Source organism: Orcinus orca, chromosome X (assembly GCF_937001465.1).
Source record: "Orcinus orca chromosome X, mOrcOrc1.1, whole genome shotgun sequence".
Classification (NCBI taxonomy): Eukaryota; Metazoa; Chordata; class Mammalia; order Artiodactyla; family Delphinidae; genus Orcinus; species Orcinus orca.
This window is the reverse complement of record NC_064580.1, coordinates 45079830-45101623: the sequence shown is the minus strand read 5'-3', so window position 1 is coordinate 45101623 and position 21794 is coordinate 45079830. Positions and strand designations below refer to the sequence as shown.

The window sequence follows — 21794 nt, the reverse complement described above, 5'->3', positions numbered from 1 at the left end:
AAGCCTTCCAGGTGATTCTGATGCATGTTCAAGTTTCAGAACCACTGCCTATTAGAGAATAGAGCCTCAATAACCTCGGCCAGCCTGATCCTCCATTAAATTGTTCTCATGGATATCAAACCCTCCAGGCCCCTCCACAGTGTGTTACGTGCTGCTAAAATGTCTTTTATTAAATCTCTTGAGAAGGTTATGAGAATGCTGAAGAGGCAGCATGTTGTGCTGGCAAAAGCACGGGCATTGGAGACAGATGGACCTTAGTTGTAACTTCTCCTGGCTGCTTATTCTCTTTATGTTCCCTCAGTTGTTTAACCTCCCTGAGTCTCATTTCTAACATGGGCAAGAGAATACTCAGGCTAGAAGATTGTCTTCAGGGTGAAACGAGATGGAGTCTGTTAACTGTCCAGTGCTGTGCCTGACACATGGTGGACTCTGAGTAAACAAGAGTGGTCATTACCATCCCTTAGCACCATGTCTGTGACACTATGTAGGGTTCAGAGGAGTAATGGAAAGACCTTCTTGGAAACTCCAAGTTGGAGTCATTGGAGAGAGGAATCTAAGCTTCACCCAGGACAGCCCCAGTATAGCAAGGACTTCTCTGATTTCTTCAAAGGACACTTTGCAGCAGGTTCCTGGGGGCTGTAGAAGGCTCAGAATGAGTCCTGCCACTTGTATTTGCTGTTGCCAGACTAATTGTTCCTTGCTTGAAGTTCTGTGGCCCCAGAGGCAGAGAAGCGTGGCAACAACAAGCTCTCTGGGCCCTTCTCCCCTCCCTGTGTAGCCTCCTTGTATCTCACTTCCTGGATCTTGTAAATATTTCCTTCAGCAATAAGCTGGGAGTGGCTGTTTCTCTTGGAGCAGTCTTATCTTTTGGCTGCTGGGGAAAGGGGAAGGGGAGAGGGGCTGGGACTGTGCACTCTTGCTGCTGAGATCCTGGAATGCCAAGCTATTGTGGTGAGGTTAAAAATAAAAATTCCAAACAAGAAAACTTCAAAAGGCCTAAGGAGGAGGCGGGAGGAGATTTTTCAGTCTCTGAAAATACTGGTTTTCATTTTCAATTACTATGAGCCCCTCCCCCCCCCCCAAAAAAAGATAGTAACAAAAGGGGAAAATCTATTCATCAGAAGAACAGGCAGCCTGTGCCAAGAGGAAAAGAGAAGAACAGCCCAGAACTTGGCACACGATTTGCTTTTGTTTTTGAGATGTAGGCTCCTTGCTGGTGTCAACAAAGCCCTTTCTCAGACTTAGCTTTCATGCTCCCTCCCCTCTCTTCAGCAAGGAGTTAAAGTCTTTGAGAACACCTTGGGGATGAATGTAGTGCAAGTACCTTTTGCCTTAACTCAGGAGTCCTTGCTTCAGTGGGATTTCCCTTGGAGCTAGATAAGTCAAGTTCCAGTCTGGACACTACTACTTCTTACTAGCTGGGAAAATTAATGACACTCTCTAAGCCTCAGGATCCTCACCTGCAAACTGGCAAAAATGGTAATTACTTCAATGAGCTGGTGTGAAGATTAATAGAAATACCTGCATGAAAGTGCCTACAAAAGTGTGTTACACATAGTAAGTAAGATGTAAGAAACCATAGTTCTTTTCCCTTAATTTAGCTCCTTATCCTCCACTCTAGGGAAGAATCATTACTTCATCCCAAAGAAGAGTTGTAGATTTAGATTTCTGTGCATATAGGTGGCTTGAGCCCTTTGAAACTAGGGCCTCTAGAGACCAATATCCTTGGCCTGAGCCTGACACACTTCAATGCAAGCCTCCCATTCACCAGTCTGCTTCAGCTATTAGTGCCTGGAAAGCAAGGGCTACGGGTTTTGCTCCCCTGAGATCTGGTCACCTTGCACAGTGTAATACTGAATGACAGCTTGGATGACTTGTACACACATTGGCCCAGCTGGTCCCATCGAGGGCAGTGCTTCCCCTTTTCTGGAGTCTTGCCTAGTTCTGCTCCCTTGATGTAAATGACTCTGCAAGGTTCAGGCTGCCCTTACACAAGCTGTGTCAGTGGGAGAGCAGTGCTTTTGAAATTAGGATTGATGCAGAGAATAGCAATTTCCAGGTTGCCTTGCTAGAGCCTAGTGCCTCAGGATAGTGTCACAGTGCCATAAATCGGGGCACCAAATGTCCCTAGAAGGGTGTGCTCTTTTCTTCCAACTGGTTCTGGAGTTGGCTACTTAAAGGTAAATTCTGTAATGCTGACATAAGTGATTCGTACCTAAACAAGACAACATAGAATATCTAGTCTTGTTGATCGTCACACTGCTTTTAAGCCTAAACTTGCCTTTTATTCTCTCTCCCTTTTAGTAGATGAGAAGAGTGAGTGAATGAGCCTAGGATTAAAATCCTTGGTTATCTAGGGCCTCCTGGCTCGGCAGCCATGTAGCTGAGCTGGGACTCCAGGACTCTTGGTTTCTTGGCTATTGAGTAGGGCTGAACATTAACCAGGGGACAGTGCAGTTCAACTCCCTTGATGGGAACAAGGAGCAGGGCTGAAGCATACAGCAGTGAAGGCTGTACACTGCACAGTTTGCACAACCATATGCAGTGGCCCTAAGGACTTCACTCTAATAATAAGCATAGTTCTGTCATTTATTAATCACTTTTCCATGTACCCAGCATCATTGCTAGGTCCTTTTTATTTTATATGGTCAATCCTCACAGCAGGTTTGTTAAGATAGATATTTTACTGAAACTGAGGTAAATTAAATACTTTCCTCAAGGTCATGCAGCTTTTGGGTTCTGGAGGCAGATTTTTAAATTTTACTGAAATTCAGACCCAAGTCTTTCTAACACTGTGTTCTTTGTGCTCTGCTCTGTTGCCTTTCCTGTGCCCTGGCAAGGAAAGAGTGGTAAATTTGATGACTATCATGGAGCAGGGTTTTTCTCACCACGGCTGCAGGACATTGGCCCAACTTGAGCCTTTGGAGACGTTGCTTTCACCACCTGCATCTCATAAGATCTAGATTTGAGATGAAGGTGGGGAAGAACAGGAGAGGCAAGGACAGAAGGTAGGAATGTGTGTGCTGAGGGGTGGGACACATACTGTAGATTGGAAACCAGCCTAACTGGAACAAATAACTCTATCCCCAAACCTCTACCTCCAAACCACAACACTCCCATCTTTTTCACCCTGGACCTTTGTTTCCATAGTATGATCCCTGAACCACTGGTATTAGAATCCCTTCGGGAAATTGTTTAAAATGTAGATTCCTGGGCTCCACCACAAGGTACTAAATCTCAATTTCTATTGATAGAAGTGGAGCCGAGGAATTTGCATTTTAAACAACATCTTCAGGTAATTCCAATTAAGAGCCACTTCGATTAGGAACAACTGCCTCAGACCAATGGTTTCCAACTTTTTGGATCATGCACCCTTCTCAGAAAGAATTGTTTTGAGCATTCACCTTTAATATATGTTGGTAGTTTATTAATAAATTACTTATATCTACTAATGTTCTAATATTTATGTTTTTAAATGCAAAAAACGGTGAGTTTTGCATTAGTATTCTTCAATGAGAATGGTCTCTGGTTTTCCTTTATGTATGTTCTAGTTGCTAGGTTTTGGTATTGATGTTATGCAGGATTCTTTTCTTCTCCCCCTGTTCTCTAGATTCCAGAATCTAGAAAGTGTAAATAGCATTGAGGTTGTCTGTTACTTGAAGGTTGGTAGAATTAACACAAGATCATGGGAGTGTGCTGTTTTTTTGGTCAAATTTATCAAATTTTTTCCTATGATAACCTGTGGTTTAGATATTTTCGTTCTTCTGCAATTAGTTTTGGTAATTATGTTTTCCTAGAAAACTAAGTTTTCAAATCTGTTTTCATAGAGTAGAGCAAAGTGTTCTCTTACTCTTTTCATTTACTTTGTAACTGTGGTTATTTCTCCATTTCTAATTTTGTGCATTTAGGGTTTTTAATTAGATTAGCAAGAGGTTTATCTGTTTTATGGTTTTATATTTTCTTTTGAAGAAAGCTTTTGGCTTTAATTATTAGTTCTATTATTTGTTTTCTAGTGTATTAATTTCTGCCATTAGTTTTATTTCTGCTTTGCTTAGGTCTATTTTTGTGGCTCTTAACTTCTTTTGTTGAAAGCATAATTCATTTGTTTTAATTTGTTTTTATGTATTAATATAAGTATTTAAGACTATCAATTTTCCTTTAATCATTGTTTTAATCAACCACATCCTCTTCTGATATTTTCATTGTTGTTATTTGTAGGTAGTCTACAATTTTAGATTAGATCTCCTCTTTGACTAGAGTGGGGGATATTTTCTCCCTTTTATTTTCTGTGTGCTAGAAGTATTTGTTTTTCATTTTGCTATTAATTTCTAGTGTTATTTTATTGTGACTGGATACAGTTTTGTCATCAGCTGAAAAAGTCTTATATTTTGTTTCTGCTTTTTCTACCTTTGCATTTTCTATATATTTGCTTTATGAATTTTGATGCTATGTTATTTGGTACATAAAGATTCAGGGTAATTAGATCTTAATTGTGTTTTCTAATCATTAATATTATAGTGCCCTTCTTTGTCTTGTTTATTGCTTTTTCCCTTTAATTCAACTTTTTTTATGATATGAGTATCATGGTCCTTGGGGTTTTTTTGGGAATTAGCTCAGTTATTAAATATTTATGGAATGCCTACTATGTGCCAGGCAGTAGGTACCAGATGAATGAGACACACAAGATCTCTGCCCTTGTGAGGGTGTATGCTCTGAGAAAGGCAAAATAGAAAAATGATAATTAAGGATAAATTGTCTCTACTTTAGATAAGGTGGTCAGGAAAGGCCTCTGTGCCTGATAGCATTTATCATCCTATTACTTCCCACTCACCACCTTGTTTGTTTCCTGAGGGGGGAAATGCCAGGTGGAACAGTCTGTACACAAGGAATTATTATAATCTTAAGGAGCTATAGGTGGGCTAAGGTCCAAATGAGAAGAGAATGGGGATGTGTGGCTATGAATTTCTGATCCACATGAGGGATGAGCTAGCCAGGATGGGGACTGCAGATGAGGGGAATGAAGGAGATTTTGCTTTCCATTCTATCTGACCTGGGCCACCATTATGTGTATTATTATTTTTTGAGGAAATATTCTCAGTCTTCATTGTGACTACTGAATGGATATTCTGTCTGATGATTTAATTGAACTGCTGGAATTTCCTGTCACTAGGCAGTACTTAGCATGATGCTGATTGCTCACAGACTATAGCAGGAAACCAGATCTTCTGGTTTAGAGGGCTTAACTCTTTAAACTCAGAGATTAAAGAGATGTCCTTTGCTTTGGTCCCTCTTTATTATACAGAAGTTTAACTCTTATACATATTTAACTAAACCTGGACTTGTTTTCCTTGCATATACTTTTCTATTACTTATGAGATGAGAGTCTTATTTCACCTCACAAGTCATAGTTTTTAAGCTTTCTGATAGTTTTTTCTTATAACTATGTAATATATATATACATATATACACATATAACACATATTAAAATTTTATACACACACACACACGCACACACACCCTGAACTCTTGAATCTGAAATTTATTTTGGTATATAATATATGGTGCAGCTCCAAATAATACTGCTCTGCAATTGTCTCAAAAATATCTATTAAATAATCTTTATCTTCTTGTTATGGAAGGTGAATTATATATGACATTTTTATAAATAGTTTGATATGTTTCTGGACTTTCAATTATGTTCTATTAGTCAGTAAAACAGTTTTAATTATAATTGCTTTCTATTATGCTTTATACCTTACTTACCCCCTATTTCTTCTGTAGCAAAATATGTTTTTTATTATACAGTAGTCCCCATGTATCTGTGGGAGATATATTCCAAGACCCCCAGTGGATGCCTGAAACCACAGATAGTACTGAACCCTATATATACTATGTTTCTTTTAAATACATACATACTGATGATAAAGTTTAATTTGTGAATTAGGTAGAGTAAGAGATTAACAGTAATAACTAATAATATAATAGAACATTATAACAATATACTGTAATAAAAGTTATATGAATTCTGTCTCTCTCCTTGATCAACTTCCTCAACTCTGCCAGAAATGTGGCAGTGGCTTCTTCATTGACAGATGCAGCCTTTCCAGTAACTTTCCTGTTTTTCAGTCCAAACCTATTCCTAAATCTTTGTAACCATCTCTTACTTGCAGTAAATGGCTGAAGTCACTTGTTTCAGGGGATCCCTTGCTGAAGTCTTCGTATAGGCTCCATGTTTTCTGGCGCAACACATTGCTGTCAGTCAGAACATGCTTTCTGTTCATGTCTTCCATCCACAAATTTAATGCCTTTCCATCTTACCTAAGCCCATGTCATGCACTCTGGCTGTAACTTTTGCAGTTTGAGATATGACAGCAGGCACGAATTTCTTTTTCCTTCTTCATGATTTGATGGATACAAGATTCGTTCTTACCATAGATCTTAGCAACCTCAGCATATGATTTTTTCCCTTTCCTTATTAAGTCAAGAACGTTCACCTTTTCACTTAAAGGAAGCACTTTACGGCTTCTCTTTGGCAGATCTAAATTGCCAGCATCTCTACTCTTAGGCCTTGGGGCCATTATTAAGTAAAATAAGGCTTACTTGAACACAAGCACTGTGACACTGTGACAGTCCATCTGATAACCTAAGACAGCTACTAAGTGACTAATGGGTGGGATCCGCTGGACAAAGGGATGATTTAAGTCCTGGGAAGGATGGAGCAGGACGGCGGGAGATTTCATCACACTACTCAGAATAGTGTGCACTTCAAAACTTATGAATTGTTTATTTTGGGAATTTTTCATTTACTATTTTTTGGACTGTGGTTGACTACAGGTAGCTGAAACCTTGGAAAGTGAAACAGTGGACAAATGGGGACTACCATATCCTGCTTTATTTTGCAAGTTAACACAAAAATTCTATAGTTAAAAGTCCTGGTGAGAATTCGGATTGGAATTGCATTAGAAGGATATATTTTAAATCCAAAATAGCAGATATTTGTGAATGGCCTGCTCGATGTTTTTTGGTACAAGTATAAGAACATGGACAGAAAGTATACATGCCAAATTCATGATATAGCTTGCATGTAGAGAGGCAGCAGGGGAATAGAAGTGGGGAGTGAAACAAAGGATATTATTATTTTAAAAATTCATGAAGCATAGATGGTAAAGTATTAAAATGTGCTAATTGTGGGCAGTAGGTGGGAACATGAATATTTATTATAACAATCTCTGTATGTTTTTAAACATTTGAAATGTTTCATAATTAAAAACAAAACAAAAACAACAGATGTAGCAGGATAACCACACTTGCAAGCCCCAGAACACAGCACATTTGTGTGGGGTGGTGTGTATATCCAGACTTTGGAGTTAGACTCTCCATGTTCAAATCCTAGCTCTGCCACTTACCAGCTTTATGACCCTGAGCAATGACTTAACCTGCCCATGCCTCAGTTTCCCCAGATACAAAATCAGGACAATAATAATAGCTACTTCCTATGGTTATTGTGAGCATTAAATAAGTTAAGACATGGAAAGCACTTAAAACAGTGTCTGGCACTTAGTATGCACTCAGTAAGTGTTAGCTATCAGTATTATATAGCATATATTATTATTACTACACTTACTACCTATATTATATTGTTTTGCGGCTGTTTTAAATTTTACATAAATGATGTTATCCAAAATTATGGGACCATCTGCAACGTGCTTGCTTTATACAACCTTTATCTGCTGTTTTGCAGGGAAATGGCTCATTCCAAGGCTAGCTTTTCATGGGCAACCCCCTTCCATCCTTGCTTTGAGAACCCAGCACTGGACTTGTCAAGCTACCGAGCAATCTCTTCTCTTGACCTCCTTGGAGACTTCAAGCACTCCTCAAAAAAACCAGAGGAAACCTCCGTTTATGAAGAGGAGAGCTCCCTAGCCTCCATGCCCCGCCCACTGCGGGGCCGGGCCTTCTCAGAGAGCCACATCAGCTTGGATCCTCAGAGCTCCCGGGCCTGGGGGCAGCATAGGAAGGAGCTCTTTACCAAAGTTGTTGAGATCCAGCCAGATCCTCTGGGTGCCAGGAAGAAGGCCTTTCCTCCTCCTCGCCCTCCTCCTCCCAACTGGGAGAAGTACAGGCTCTTTCGTGCAGCCCAGCAGCAGCAGCAACAGCAGCAGAAGCAGCAAAAGCAGCAGCGAGAGGAGGAGGAAGAGGAGGAGGAAGAGGAAGAAGAGGAAGAGGGGGTGGAGGAGGAGGGGGAGGAGGAAGAGCTGCCACCCCAGTATTTCAGTTCAGAAACCACTGGTTCCAGTGCCCTCAATCCTGAGGAGGTCCTGGAGCAGCCCCAACCCCTGGGCTTTGGCCACCTGGAGGCTTCAAGGCAGGGCTCACAAAGCCTTCCAGCAGAGCAAGAGTCCTTTGCTCTCCATTCCAGCAATTTCCTGCCTCCAGTAAGGGGCCATTTGGGATCTCAAGCTGAGAAGGCTCTGCCCCCTTGCTATTATGGCATTGGTGGGCTTTGGAGAACATCAGAGCAGGAGACCACTGATTCCCCCAAGTAAGTGCTTATGAAAGACGTTAGGTCCCTGAAGAGGTGGCAGCATGAGTTTGAATTCCACCTTCACCATTTGCCAGCTGTGTGACCTTGGGCTGGTCAATTAAACTATTTCCAGCCTCAGTTTTCTCACCTGGGAAATGGGCATGATGATACATGGTTGTTGTGAATATGAGGATAATCCATGTAAAAGACATAGCCCCATACTTAGCACATAGTAGGTACTCAGTAAATGTCATTGATGTTCTTATCCCTAAATATCACTATCAAGGTACTATATTTATTTTTTTCTAGTTTGTCTTTAAGGTATGCATCAGTGTCTGGCCCCTGAGCAATAAGGCATTAAACCGTTATTGCCTTGTGGCCTTTTCCAGAAGCCTGGCTCAGGTCCTTTTCTGCCTTTTCTGCTGCTTGCTCTCTAGAACAAGAGGCCAGCTCACAACCTGACCTGCCTCTGCTCTAGGACCTGTCTGAGCTTCTAAACTCTTCCCCCACCCCCAGCATCAAAGGTGTTCCTGGGGTTGGATGCTTTATGCCCTGACCATTCCTTACAACAGCCAAAGGCATTCTTTTCATCTTCCACTTTCTCCATCACCCCCACCCTTGTTTCCTCTGCCTCTTTGCATTTGCTTCAGTGGGCAAATGGTAGTACCAAAAGTGGTAGTTGACAGGGTCAGCTGTCTGGGCAGAGAGGCTGCAGAAGGAGTGTACTCTGGCCACAGAACTGTTCCCTTCACTGTGCCAATGCTCATTGGCGTGCCCCACAATGTGTGGTTGTCCTCTTTGCTCCAAAACAAAAGAGCTTTGGCTTTTGGCTCTGCCAATCCTCCTGCAGAGAGCTCCACGGACTCTCTGCTGGGGATGGGGATGAGGGGCAGGTGTCTATCCTTTCAGTGCTTCCTTTAAATACCTTTACAGAAGGAACTTGCCTGAGACTTGTTGCTATTAGAAGTACCTTGTTATTGTGTCTTTTACTGATGGACAAATCCATTACTTGGCTATCTGGAGCTAGTTGACAAGTTTTCCAGCCTAAGGTGCCACAGGCACAGCACTTACAGGGCCTGGCTCCCAGACACTATGAGAATTTGTCAGAGCCCTAGTGGCTGCTTCTCAAGCTGCCCATCTAGCTGGGGGGTATTCTTATTGTAATTAGAAAACATTTGTGGAAAGTGACTGTGGATTGTTACCTATCACAGCAGAGAGAAGAGAAGGCAACCTAGCACATAGTAGGCACTTAATATTTCTGAAGAAAGAATGAATAAATGAATGAATAATCACATATTAAGCATTTGATATGTGTCAGACACTGCTAGCCATTTTATATCTATTATTTCATTGAATTCTCCCAACAGCCCTATGGGCCATTATTATCCCCATTTGACAGATGTGGAAACTAAAGCTGAGTAAAATAAGGGACTACCTAACTCAGAATTACACAGAAAAGACTCAAAGCCAGATCTTACTCCAAAATCTATGCTTCTTTTGCCATCCTAGGCAGGCTCTCTTAGGGAGATCTGGTTCCTGCAGTAGCCAGGCCTTTACTTAGACCTCCTGTCCCCTAGAAGGCAATGTGTACCAGAGGTAGTAGTTACAGGCCCCAGGCTTACCCCTTTCAGCCTCCTAGTCCTTCCTCCTTTATGTACCTCCATTCATCTTGGCACCTTGTCCAGAGAGAAGGAAATTGCTATTACTAGAGATCTTGTAACTTGTTGCACAGATTTTTTTTTTCTTAATGACTATGGGATGCAAGGGGAAACATTTGTTTGCATACAAGCCTGGCTTGTGGCTGCAAAAAGTCAATTATAGATGCTTCTTTGAGTGATGGAAATTTAAGGAAAAACATCATTCCCGACATAGCTAATATTTTTTGCCTCTTTACTATGTGCCAAGCATTGTTCTAAGCACATTTGTTTATTGACTGATTTAATCTTCACAACAAGCCTATGAAATAGATACCATTAGTTTCCTACAGTTTTTAGATGAGAAAAGTGAGGCACAGGGATATAAATTAAGTTGCAGAAGATCACAGGTAGCCAGAACCCAGATAGTCTGGCTCACTGTGCCAACTACATCACCCCAGGATCTCTGGGCTCCTCAAGAAGATCCTATTCCAGACCCTCAGAGAGCACAGGGTTCTACCCAGCAGGAAGTGCCTTTAAGGTTTTGTAAGGGAAAGTAGTGTTAAGGGCAAGTAGATGTGTAATATTTTGAATCTAAAATGCAAAAAAAAAAAGACATCCTAATTTCAGCCACGTTAAACTAGAGTCTGTAACCCACATACTCTTTAGTTACAAAATGTCAGGATACATGTAGAAGCAGGTGAGTGGAATTATTGAGCATTGGTTAAATCTGATAACTCTGATTCAATTACAGGTATAGTTTGCTTTATGGACTCTATGCATTTTCTCTCAGTGCTCTGGAGAAGGAATCTTATTTTTGCAACAAAGTTCATTATCAAGGTCAAATTATGTTCTCATAGATCTCCTATAACCTCTGCCCTATTAATGGAGAGTATGAGGAAAGGAGCCCTAGAACACAGTGCCTGATATGATACACTATAATATAGTACAGGGCCATGTCTGCTAGGGAACTGAGTCTCTAATTAGCACATCCTTTTTCAAAATTTTTCTCCAGTTTTATTGAGATATAATTGACAGATAGCCACATCCTTTTTTTAAAAAAAATTCTGTGCTTTCTTTCAGTACTTTCTAACTTTCAACTCGCACACATGCCCCTAAATATTTTTCTTATAGGTAGGAATTCCCTAAATTCATACATTTATATTTCCTCCAGAATGTTCTCTCTTCTCTGCTAACATAGATACAGTCCAGCCAGAAAATTCCTTACATGCAGGGTTTTATGTGATGTCAAGTTGACCCTTTGGCAGTATAGTATAGTGGCTAAAAGCACAGATTCTGGAGTTAGGTCACCTAGGTCTAAATCACGGGTCTGCCATTTACTGTCGTGATCCTGGGAAAGTCACTTTACCTCTCAGTGCCTCATGTTCCTTATCCATAAAATGGTTGTCATGAGCATTACATTTTATGTCTATATTTACACACACACACACACACACACACACACACACACACACACATCTTAGTACAGCTCCTGGGCATAGTAAGCACTATGTGAATGTTAGCTAGTAGTGCTCTTTTATCAGTGCTATCAGCTTAAAAACCTACATGTAAAATGAATACCTAGGATGAGCAATATTGGCATGCCCAAATTTCTTTTGTGTGATGAATTAGGAGACAGCATAGCATGAATCAGTAAATAGCTGTGGAGCCTTTTACCCATTATTTTTGACCTTTATCTAAGAGCTGCAAATAGCTGCAAAAATGACTAATGAGTTTCTCCTATTTTTCCTTTCAAACAGCTAGAAGTTAGTGAAGGGGCAGTGACACAGACAGGTGGAGGGTAGGGATGGCTGGTAGGCAACAAGAACATAGTGAGGGTGGGTCTCCCCTTTACATAAACCATAGGTGGAATTATTTGCCTCTCCATCACTGAACCCTAACATTGAAGCATTTCATTTCTTTCCTCACATCAGACCAGAAGCTTTGATGGCAGAAGAGTCCAAACCTAAGCCAGCATGGAGCCAGAGCTACTTCTTTCCTGAGGAGAAGTTCTCTTTCATGGGCTGGGGCTCCGAGAAGCAGCACCTCAACCCCGCAGCCTTCAGTGAACCCAAGACAACAGGGTCTGCTGTTACACTTGTCAAGCCCCTGGGCACCACTGGTTCCATTTCCCCCCATTTCATTCTGCAACCATGGAGGAGGCTGGGACCATTGGGGATATGCCAGAAGTTGAGAGGTGTTATCCCTTCTCAGGCCAAAGGCCTGCCCCACCTCAGGCAATCTCAGAAGAGCTCATGAGAGATGTGGTGGGCTGTAAAAAGTCTCTGGCAGGGGTGCTAAACTCATCCTCCAACACGGTGACCACTGCTGAGGTCATAGGTGACCTCTTTGCTATGGGAGAGATGCAGTGGAGGGGTTATTTCAAGCAGGAGTGGCACCACCAGGAAAGGTGAAATGATGAGCGTGTCCAGGAAAGCCATGGAGTGCCTTTATAAGCAAGCAGACTAGATAGAGCCAGGTTGGGCTGGCATCCAGGATGGGTAGGATGGAGCCCAACAGCCTTAGAGGACAAATAGCTAAGGTCTCAGACATGTCCCTACCACCTAGCCCCTCCCGTGGGATCCATATACTGGGACCCTGAACCAAGGGGAATCATTGATGATCAGAAGCCTGGAACTTTAGGGGCCTTCTAGTTTTTTCTGGATTTTATTGGGGTGTTAATGACCAAACCAATGATCTCTAAAGAAGTCCCCCCAGCTGTGGAAGTCAGGGATGTAGAAATAGCCTTCTAAGTTCTTAAAGTTGGCCTTGACTTGGTTTCTAGAGAGCCTTCACATGGCCTGTTTATGTTTGAACAGTGCCTCCCCATCCATTATTTCCTTATTTTATAACTCCTTGGTGAAGCAGGGTCCCATTTTATAAATGAGGAAATTAGGAAGCAGAAAGGTCAGCAGGCTGTCAACAGAGGTGCTCAAATGGTCATTTTTTGTTTCCACAGACAAGAGTTTCAGCACTTCTCACCTCCCCACGGTGCCCCAGGGATCCCTACCTCTTATTCAGCTTATTACAATATTTCTGTGGCCAAAGCAGAGCTGCTGAACAAGTTGAAAGACCAACCCGAGATGGCAGAGATTGACCTGGGAGAGGAGGAAATTGACCACGAACTGGCTCAAAAAAAGGTGAAGTTTTTGGCATGCCTTAGAGATTTACTGCATTTAGCTTGAGTGTGTCTGGAGGTTGACCTGCCCTCTACACAATCCAGAGTATCTTGGTACATTCCTGTATTTTCAATATGGAAATCAAATAGCCTGTCTAGGTTTCTCACAAATGCAACTGCAGTCTCTTTTTGATCCAGTCAATAATAGTAATAATATTATAGTAATCATCATCATCATCATCACAGTGTCTCTCAAATCCTAAAACCAACTCTATAAGATAGACGTTACTGTCTTCTTTTTACCAGTTGAGAGGACCAGATTGCCCAGGGTTACAGACTAAGTGTTGATCCAGGACTCAAAGTCAAGACTGTCTGACTTTCTGCTCTGAAATAAGCCAGCCTTGTAAGTAACTCGCTACCCAAGGTACATCAGAGTTTTTGCCAGTGAGTGCTAACCAATGGCAGCCATTGATTTTATTCTGTGTAACTTTCAAAGAGAGAGCAGACTGGCCAAGAAAGAAAAGGAAAAATTATAGGCCAGTCAACTTTAATATTTATTTGCAAGAATAGTCAATCATCTCTTAAAAGTACTAAAATAGACAAATGGAGATGATGTTGTTCTGAAGCCTCCCCTTTCTTCCTCTAAGTACCACTAGCCTGGGTTTCTAATCAAATTCCTGGAATCACTTTGCCCTCCCTGCACTTACCCCTTTTATTTCATAAGCAAATAGGGTTTCCACGGCAACCTCAAAGGCCCAATTTACCACTTTGTAGACATCGGAACTCAATGCAAATTGCTCTTCTGCCCATATTTCTTATTCAGGACATGACCTGTACAAAAGCTCAAGGCCATTTGCAAGAGACCCCCACCACTTTCCAGTCTGAAGCAAAATGTCAAGGAAAGAATAGGAAGCATGGTGGCATCAAAGTTTTATTGATCCAGGTGCCTGCTTCCTTGGATTCCATGTTTCCTAAATATGACAGGGCTGCTCCTGGCTCACTCAGGATTTTTTTATTAGGAGCAAACCTAATAAATGTCTGATGAGGAGAAAAGAGACATGATCAGAAATGGCAAAACACAGAACAGCAGATAGTGACTTGAAGTGATTGTGGGTGGGCTAAGACAGTTTTTGTCTCTGAGGAAAATAGGTGAGGAAGGTCACCAATTTGTAATATCCCAGAAAAGCCACTCAGCTCTAGCTGGGTCTGTGATGACTCCACAGCTGTATCCACTACCCTTTCCCCAGAGCTGAAGTTCAGGTTATAAAGCCCCAGTGCTGAGAAACAAAGGGCTCTGTCCACTTTCTTCCTTCCAGATCTATGGGACCTAAGAGCTGGGGGTAGGTAGGTGATTTTCCAAGTTGATCATTTGGCCCCCAGCCCTCCCTTGTCCCTGGCACTGAGTTTTGTTTGGGAAAGCAGAGGGTGCGGATATAACTGGGAGCTTCTTGGCATCTAATTGTGTTGCCTCATTCATATCATTGATCCTTAATTTCCAGTGGGTTTTGGAAATTTCCCTAAATGTAAACCTATTACACTTTACACTAAGATAATGGTGAGCTCCTGACTTTTGACCAGTTCTGAATTATGACACCTGGCCCAGACCCAGAGCAGGCTCTCTTGTCCTTTGTCACCTCGGACATCTCTAAATAAAGGACGAGAAAAGAACATACTCTACATAACTACAAGCTTATGCTCCCAGAGTGCCTGAGCAGGAATAGTAATAAAACACTGAAGCATACTTCCTATATAGAAGACACTATTCTAAGCATGTAGTATGTATTAAGTCATTTCATTCTCATAACAACACTATGAGGTAAGTAATATTGTTACCCCATCTTTTAGATGGTGAAATTGAGGCACAGAGAGGTTGAGTAACTTGCTCAAGTTTACACCATTACTTTGTGGCAGAGCTGGGGTTCAAACCCAGGTAGTCTGGCACTAGAGTCCATGCCATTGACCATAATGCAATACTGACTGCAAAGGCTGGGAGCAACCTGGGACAGGTCTATTCTTGTCAGGACCTTGCAGCTAGACAGGTATCCATTAGCTCAGAGTGCCAGGTGGTGGTGGTGGTGGTGGTACTAGTAGTAGTAATAGTAGAAGTAGTAGTAGTAACAGCATCAATAAACATATATTGAGCACTTAATGTGCCACGCACAATACTAAGTACTTTACTTCTATGATCATATCTAACCCTCACAACAACGGACGGTTGGTGGGGGGCACTTCTTCAATTTACGGATGAGGAAACAGAAGTCTCAGTGGGATTGGGTATCTTGCCCAAGGTCACACAGTTTGGAGGATGTGGAATTGGAATCCAGGCATCTCTGACTCTAAAACTCCACTCTACCACACTACCTTCCTGTGAGTGCAGTCCCACAACTGGTTACACCTATAGGGGAGACAAATCAGAAGACACAAGCAGTCCTTCCCTTGAGAAACTTACAGTCAGTAGTGGGAGAGGGATCAGATGCACACACAGGAAACAGAAAGTGAACAACCTCAAATTACACTCAAGGTTCTCATTCTAAAAGACTGGAGAGTTTAGAAAAGAAAAAGATCATTGAGAGAGGAGTTATGGGGGCAGGGGCTTCCAGCAGGGAGGGTAGGGGCAAAGCTGGGCTCTGAAGAAAGAATGGGAATAGCCAAAGTGAAGGAAGAGATAAAGAGCTGGCAGAACTGCATAAGCAAATCAGGAATATAAGAATGAGTGTTGTGAACACAGCATGAGGGGCTAATCCTCAGAGGTTCTGAGGAGTGAGATTAGAATGGTAGGGTGAGGCCAGACTGAATCATAATCATAGCAGCTGCTTTTATTGAGCACTTAGTCTGTGCTAAACCCTTGGCATGCATTATCTCATTGAACCCTTATTACAATTCAGTGAAGTAGGTACTGCAGTTACCCCATTCTGCCAGATAAAGAAAGCAAAACTCCATACAGAAATTCACCTAAGGTCACACAGCTAGGAAGTGGCAGAGCTAGCAGTCAAACCTAGTCATTGTGACTCCAGGACTCACACTTTTATCCAAAAGGCCTCAAGAGCCAAGCTGAGTGGTGGAAGATCTAGCACAGTGTCATCAACATCAGAGGTACTGAAAGGGATTGAAGGAGAATGAATGAAGTAATAGGCAAACACTTGATGGCAGTGCTTTTCTTACCTATGCTCTCACAAGCATTTCTGTTTATTAAATAGCCTCAGCAAGTATTTAGTAAGTTACATTTGGCAAATGAGAATTAGCCAATGGGTACCACTCATCTAATGCCAAGAAGTTTGGTGGTGACAGAGATTCCTAGCAGATCTGAAGAGATGGGAAAGAAGGTGCCTGTCCAGAAAACTGGAATTGCTCACGACTTGCTCAGGTTTCCTTTGTTTCCAGTGACTAGGGTAGAGCCCGCCTTCGGTTATTTAGATCTCTAAACAGTGGTTCCAGGGACAGATCCATTTCTGTCAGTCCCCATTCTCATCCTTTGCTTCTCCTGTTTATTTCTCCTAGGTTCAGCTCATCGAAAGCATTGGCAGAAAACTTTCTGTCCTGCAGGAGGCCCAGCGAGGATTGCTGGAGGACATCACTGCCAATTCTGCCCTTGGGGAGGAGGTGGAGACCAACCTAAAAGCCGTCTGCAAATCCAATGAGTTTGAAAAATACCGTTTGTTTATTGGGGACCTGGACAAAGTAGTCAACCTGTTGCTGTCACTCTCTGGTCGACTGGCCCGTGTGGAAAATGCTCTCAACAGCATCGATTCAGAGGCCAACCAGGAGAAGGTAGGGTTGAGGTCTCCAGGGTGTGGATGGAGGGAAGTGCCATCTGCTTCTTCCCAGGGATCCCTCTTTCAAGTTTGGCTAGTCTGGAGGCAGCAGAGCATAGTGTGAAGAGTATGGGCACTGGCTTTTAAGTGGAAATTCTGACTTTACCACTAAGTAACTGTGTGATTGTGGGCAATTCACTTAACCTCGCTCTGTCTCCATCCCTTCAAAAATAGGGTAAACACACTACCTACCTCATGGGGTTGTGAAACTTAAATTGGATAATCCATGTTAATGACTTAAAACATAGCCTGGAACAAGATAAACACTAAATCATTGCTAGTTGCCAGTAGTAGTAGTAGTAATAATAGCAAGTAGTTGAGATTGGGAGTCTGTCAATTTCATAGGTTGGGACACTCTGCATAATTCCTGAACCCAAATGGCATTGCCTTTTTCTATCCAGTGGTTCTTGGATACAAATTTGAACCCACAGTGAAAGGCACATATGCTTGTGTATACACACATGGATACATACACACACACACACACACTCACACACACTCACACAGAGACACACACTGTTTTGAAAGTATCGTCACAGCGATGTTTTTTTTTACCAGATGGAAGGTGTACGAGCTGGCTTTGTCAGAGCCTTCCCCCACCCCAATCCCAGTGGTGGTCCACAGATTAACAACAGTTTAGAGATAGAAAGAGGTGATTGCTCATCCCCCATCCAGAATTGCTGTCATGTTTATCCTCCCCTTGCTACAGGAAAGAAAGGCTTTTGCATGAAGGTGGACTTCAGGGCAAGAAATCTAGGACTGATCACTGAGCAGAGGGGCTAGTGGCTTTGTGGGAGCATCACTGGTGGAGCACTGGGTCGGGCAGATGACTGGTCATTGGGATAGCCTTATTGGTCTTCTGCTTCCCCAGTTGGTGCTGATAGAGAAGAAGCAGCAGCTGACAGGGCAGTTGGCAGATGCCAAGGAGCTGAAGGAGCACATGGAGCGCCGGGAGAAGCTGGTGTTTGGTATGGTCTCCCGCTATCTGCCTCAGGACCAGCTCCAAGATTACCAGCACTTTGTGAAGATGAAATCTGCTCTCATCATTGAACAGCGAGAGCTGGAAGAGAAGATCAAGCTCGGGGAAGAGCAACTCAAATGTCTCAGGGAGAGCCTACTCCTGGGGCCCAGTAATTTCTAATTCCACCAGCAGACTGCCTGCACCATCCCTGCCCCGCCATAATGGGAAGCGCTTTCAATCCTTGTTAGCACTTTGTTAGCAGGTAGATAACAGTTAGTTAGCAGTTTGTTCCATATTCTCTACCCTGGACGTCTCTCACTACCCCTTAACCTAGCAGTGTTCCCAACCAGCTAAGAGGACCTGGGGAGGCACCAAGCTTCTACCCAAGGGAGTAGAAGCAAGAAGCAGGAGCTGCAGCAAAGTGTGATTGTACAACCACACTCTCCTTCTCACAGTTTGCATGGCCAAGCATTCACCACACACAGGACCAACAAAATGCCTTCATTATCCTTTGTACTAGGACACCAGGAACATCATGTACTCAGCCCCACACACACACACCATCATCAGCCTTTGAAGTCTCAGAGAGAAGTTGCCTGTGCAGCTCCACTCTTCCCCAGGGCTCGTGGCCCAGCCATTTCCCACAGAGATCTGGCTGTCTTGAGGGCATTCACCTACCACCAGCTTCAGGGCCTCACCCCAGCTTTGCAGTAGGAAGCACAGAAGGAGAAATGACATTTAACAGAATGTGAGCAGAGGTTGGGAATCACCTGATGCCCTGCTAGAAGGAGCTATGCTTAAACAAACTGGCTCTACCCCTGCCTTCCCCATTACCTAGCTGAGGGGGAGGAGGACTACCTTCAGCCCCAGCTAGTGTGGCCCTCATCCTGTCCTAAGACTTTGGCCTACCACTTCCTGTTTCATCTTGCCTTTTCACTGCTGGGAGTTACAGGTGCCTACCCTGAGGGCTTCACACTATGGGCCATGAATAGTTCTACTAAAGCTAACTTCTGGATACATGTTTTATTATTGGGGGGAGGGGGTTGTTGTTATATTTTAAATGGCCTTTTGATTTTATTTATTTTTATGTCTTGATGGTTTTTTTCTGTTTTTTAACTAATAAGGTAAGAAGAGGGGAGTTGGAGAGGGAAAAGTTAGCCCAGAAGGAAAGCATTTTCTGCAGATCAGCCTGAATTCACCATGGCTAGGTAAGCAAGTGCCAAGGCCTTGAATTCTTCCCACCATAGCTAACAAGTGTCTAAGGAAGGAGTTCTCACTTCGAACTCAGTTTCCCCACTATGGCCTGGCCATATACTTCCCTTGAAGTCTGGATGACCATGAGCTTAGAGTTCCCCAACAGGCTTCAACTGCTTCTTATTTTTTCTTGAAACCAAAGAAATCTGAAAGGGACAAAGGTTCACCCATTTCTCTACCATTTCCAAGCTAAGGAAGGCGTAGAGGTGACCTCAGGAAGAGCTCCTCTATCTAATTGTTTTCTTATCCTGTGGCCTGGCTCGAGTAGCCGAAATTCATGGTAGCTGGAAGCTTCAGCCAGGGCCAGCCCGCCAGAGCAAGTTATAATCCAGCCAGGATCTTAGGCACACAAATAATGAATGCTGCTGCTGTGGCCACCCGGTAGCCAGTTTCTATCCTGGAAAAGCCCTCAGGTGGGTGATGGCAGGAAGGGAGTTGTGGCCAAATGCTGCCCTGTTACCCAGCTCAGTCTTCTGTTCCTTGCCAGCTGGGGCCCATGCTTGGTATTGCACAGCCCTGTGCAGCCAACCCGGCATTGCCATCGCTTCTAGTTACTGCTCAGTTCCTCAGGGTCCTTGGAGGTTAACTGTAGCAGCAGGGGTGCCTCATTCAACCAAAGAATTTGCCAAGGAACTTTGCTGCTGCTACAAATACTGGTTGCTAGCTTCCGTTTCCTCTTCATTGTATTTGGAAACAATGGAAGAATCTTGGCCAGCAGGGTGTCCTGTGGGGAGGGGTGCCCTGAGTATGCTCAGTACACTGCTGCTGTCAGAACCACTGTTAAAATGTCAACCTGCCATTCTCCCATCAAGTGGAGGATTCTACTCTGTTCAGGAAGGCTGATGGCTTATAAAGGGCTAGGTTTACCTAAGCCAAGGTTGCATGAGATGGGGGAATGCTTTGAATAGAGGCTGTGGTTGCCATCTTTTTTTTTTTTTTTTTTTTTCTGTAAACAGGCTCTTTAACAGTGAGCAGGCAGAGATGTCCTGTATTGGGGAGGATGAGGCCAATGTAGCCCAACATTCTAATATTTTTTTTTGCCAGAACAGCTTTTTGGGAATATAGCCCAGGGAAAAAAGTGGCCACTTACCTGGACACCATGACCATGGTCTGGGCTTTTCTAGTCAGCATTAGAATGATTGTATCTTAAGTTTATCAGACTAAAAGTACTATTAACTTTGTTATTTGTGTCCCTTATCCCACCTCCAATTATTCTAAAGTTAGGATCAGAGTACAAGAATGCTCATTTTCACACGGAGTTTCCAAAGCACTTAATACTGTATTGAGCAGTGAAGCTTGGCAGACAAAGGTGAACTACCAGACAGGCACAGATGCCCCACAATGCTGACGTGGCAGGCCCATCATGAGTGATAGCACTGCAAAGCCGCCGGTATTACCTGAGATGCAGTATCTCTTGCCCGTTCTCATTTCCTGTGCTCAGCCCTCCACCAAGGCCTGCCAGGGAGTAGCAGTTTGGAAGGCAGGGCAAGGGATTTCCCCGTACAGGCCACAGTGGGTAATGTGTAAGCACAGTGGTTGAAATTTAGAGAGGAATCAGTGTAAGGGGCTCTGGGTAATTGAATCTCCTTGAGTCCCACCAGCTGCAGACTCAGCCAGGGTAGAGCAGTAAATGCTCAAGGGGAAGCCAAGAAAAAGGACAGAAACACTGAAAAAAAAAGCCCTAGAAAGTGAGAGACTGGAAGCTGAGGAACAGAGAGGGTGAAAAGATGAAAAGCCTCTTTCAAGGCCAGATTCAGGTTCTGTTTTCCATTTCACCTCATGTGCCAAAAAGCTGCCGAGGGGCACCGGAGCCACAGCCTTAACCCCAGCCTCCCTAAAGGTGCTGCTCTGCCAGTAGCAGGCCCCAAATGGAGGAAGCTGGGCACATTTCTGGCCACTTTCTCCTGTCTGAAGCTTGATGTCTCCCTCTGTCTTTGCCAAAGGAATTGTCTATGCCAATAATATTTCTGTAACAGCATATTGTATTCTTTGAAGATTAGTAGGTCTTTAGAGGGGGGTGGGGCAAGGGGCAATTTCTATAGAGAAAGAACCAGTGTTTGTTGTACAAATGTTGGGGGGGTCATCTATCCCATGTGAAGCTATTAGTTTTCTGAATCTTATTGTTTCTGCGTTTATGTCCTCCACCACTCCCTTCTTGGCTGACATTGATATGCCTGCCAGATTGTCATCGAGGGTCATACTTCAATAAAAGGTGCTAAGGACAAAAAAAAAAATTATCTCACGTGTTTTGACTAAGGTCATGGAAATTCCCTAATATTCTGCTGAAAAGTATTGGAAAGGAATTTGGTCACCTATCCATAGTCCTTCATAGGTAACCGTATGATCAGAGCCTTACCCACATCCCTAAACCCTTACGCTGGCCCCTCAGGGATAGCATTGATGCTACACCATTCATTATTCCCAGTACAGTAACTGAGAATTCAGGAAGAGTCAACAATAGGCATGATCTCAGGTGTAGACCTCAGCAGTA

General features: G+C 43.1%; 1 protein-coding gene across 7 annotated transcripts in view; it reads left to right on the top strand.

Annotated features, from left to right (window-relative positions):
* Positions 1-21537, top strand: part of SHROOM4 (shroom family member 4) — a 214281-nt gene extending 192744 nt beyond the window's left edge. For 6 of the 7 annotated variants that reach the window (XM_033409622.2, XM_033409623.2, XM_049704572.1 and 3 more), the window contains 5 exons: positions 7742-8542; positions 12093-12242; positions 13118-13298; positions 16775-17044; positions 17960-21537. In XM_033409622.2, coding sequence (XP_033265513.2) covers positions 7742-8542; positions 12093-12242; positions 13118-13298; positions 16775-17044; positions 17960-18229 — 1672 coding nt within the window. In that variant the 3' untranslated portion in view covers positions 18230-21537. The remainder of the gene's footprint in view (positions 1-7741; positions 8543-12092; positions 12243-13117; positions 13299-16774; positions 17045-17959) is intronic. The other variant, XM_033409626.2, reaches the window with a different exon arrangement.
* Positions 21538-21794: the final 257 nt, after the last annotated feature.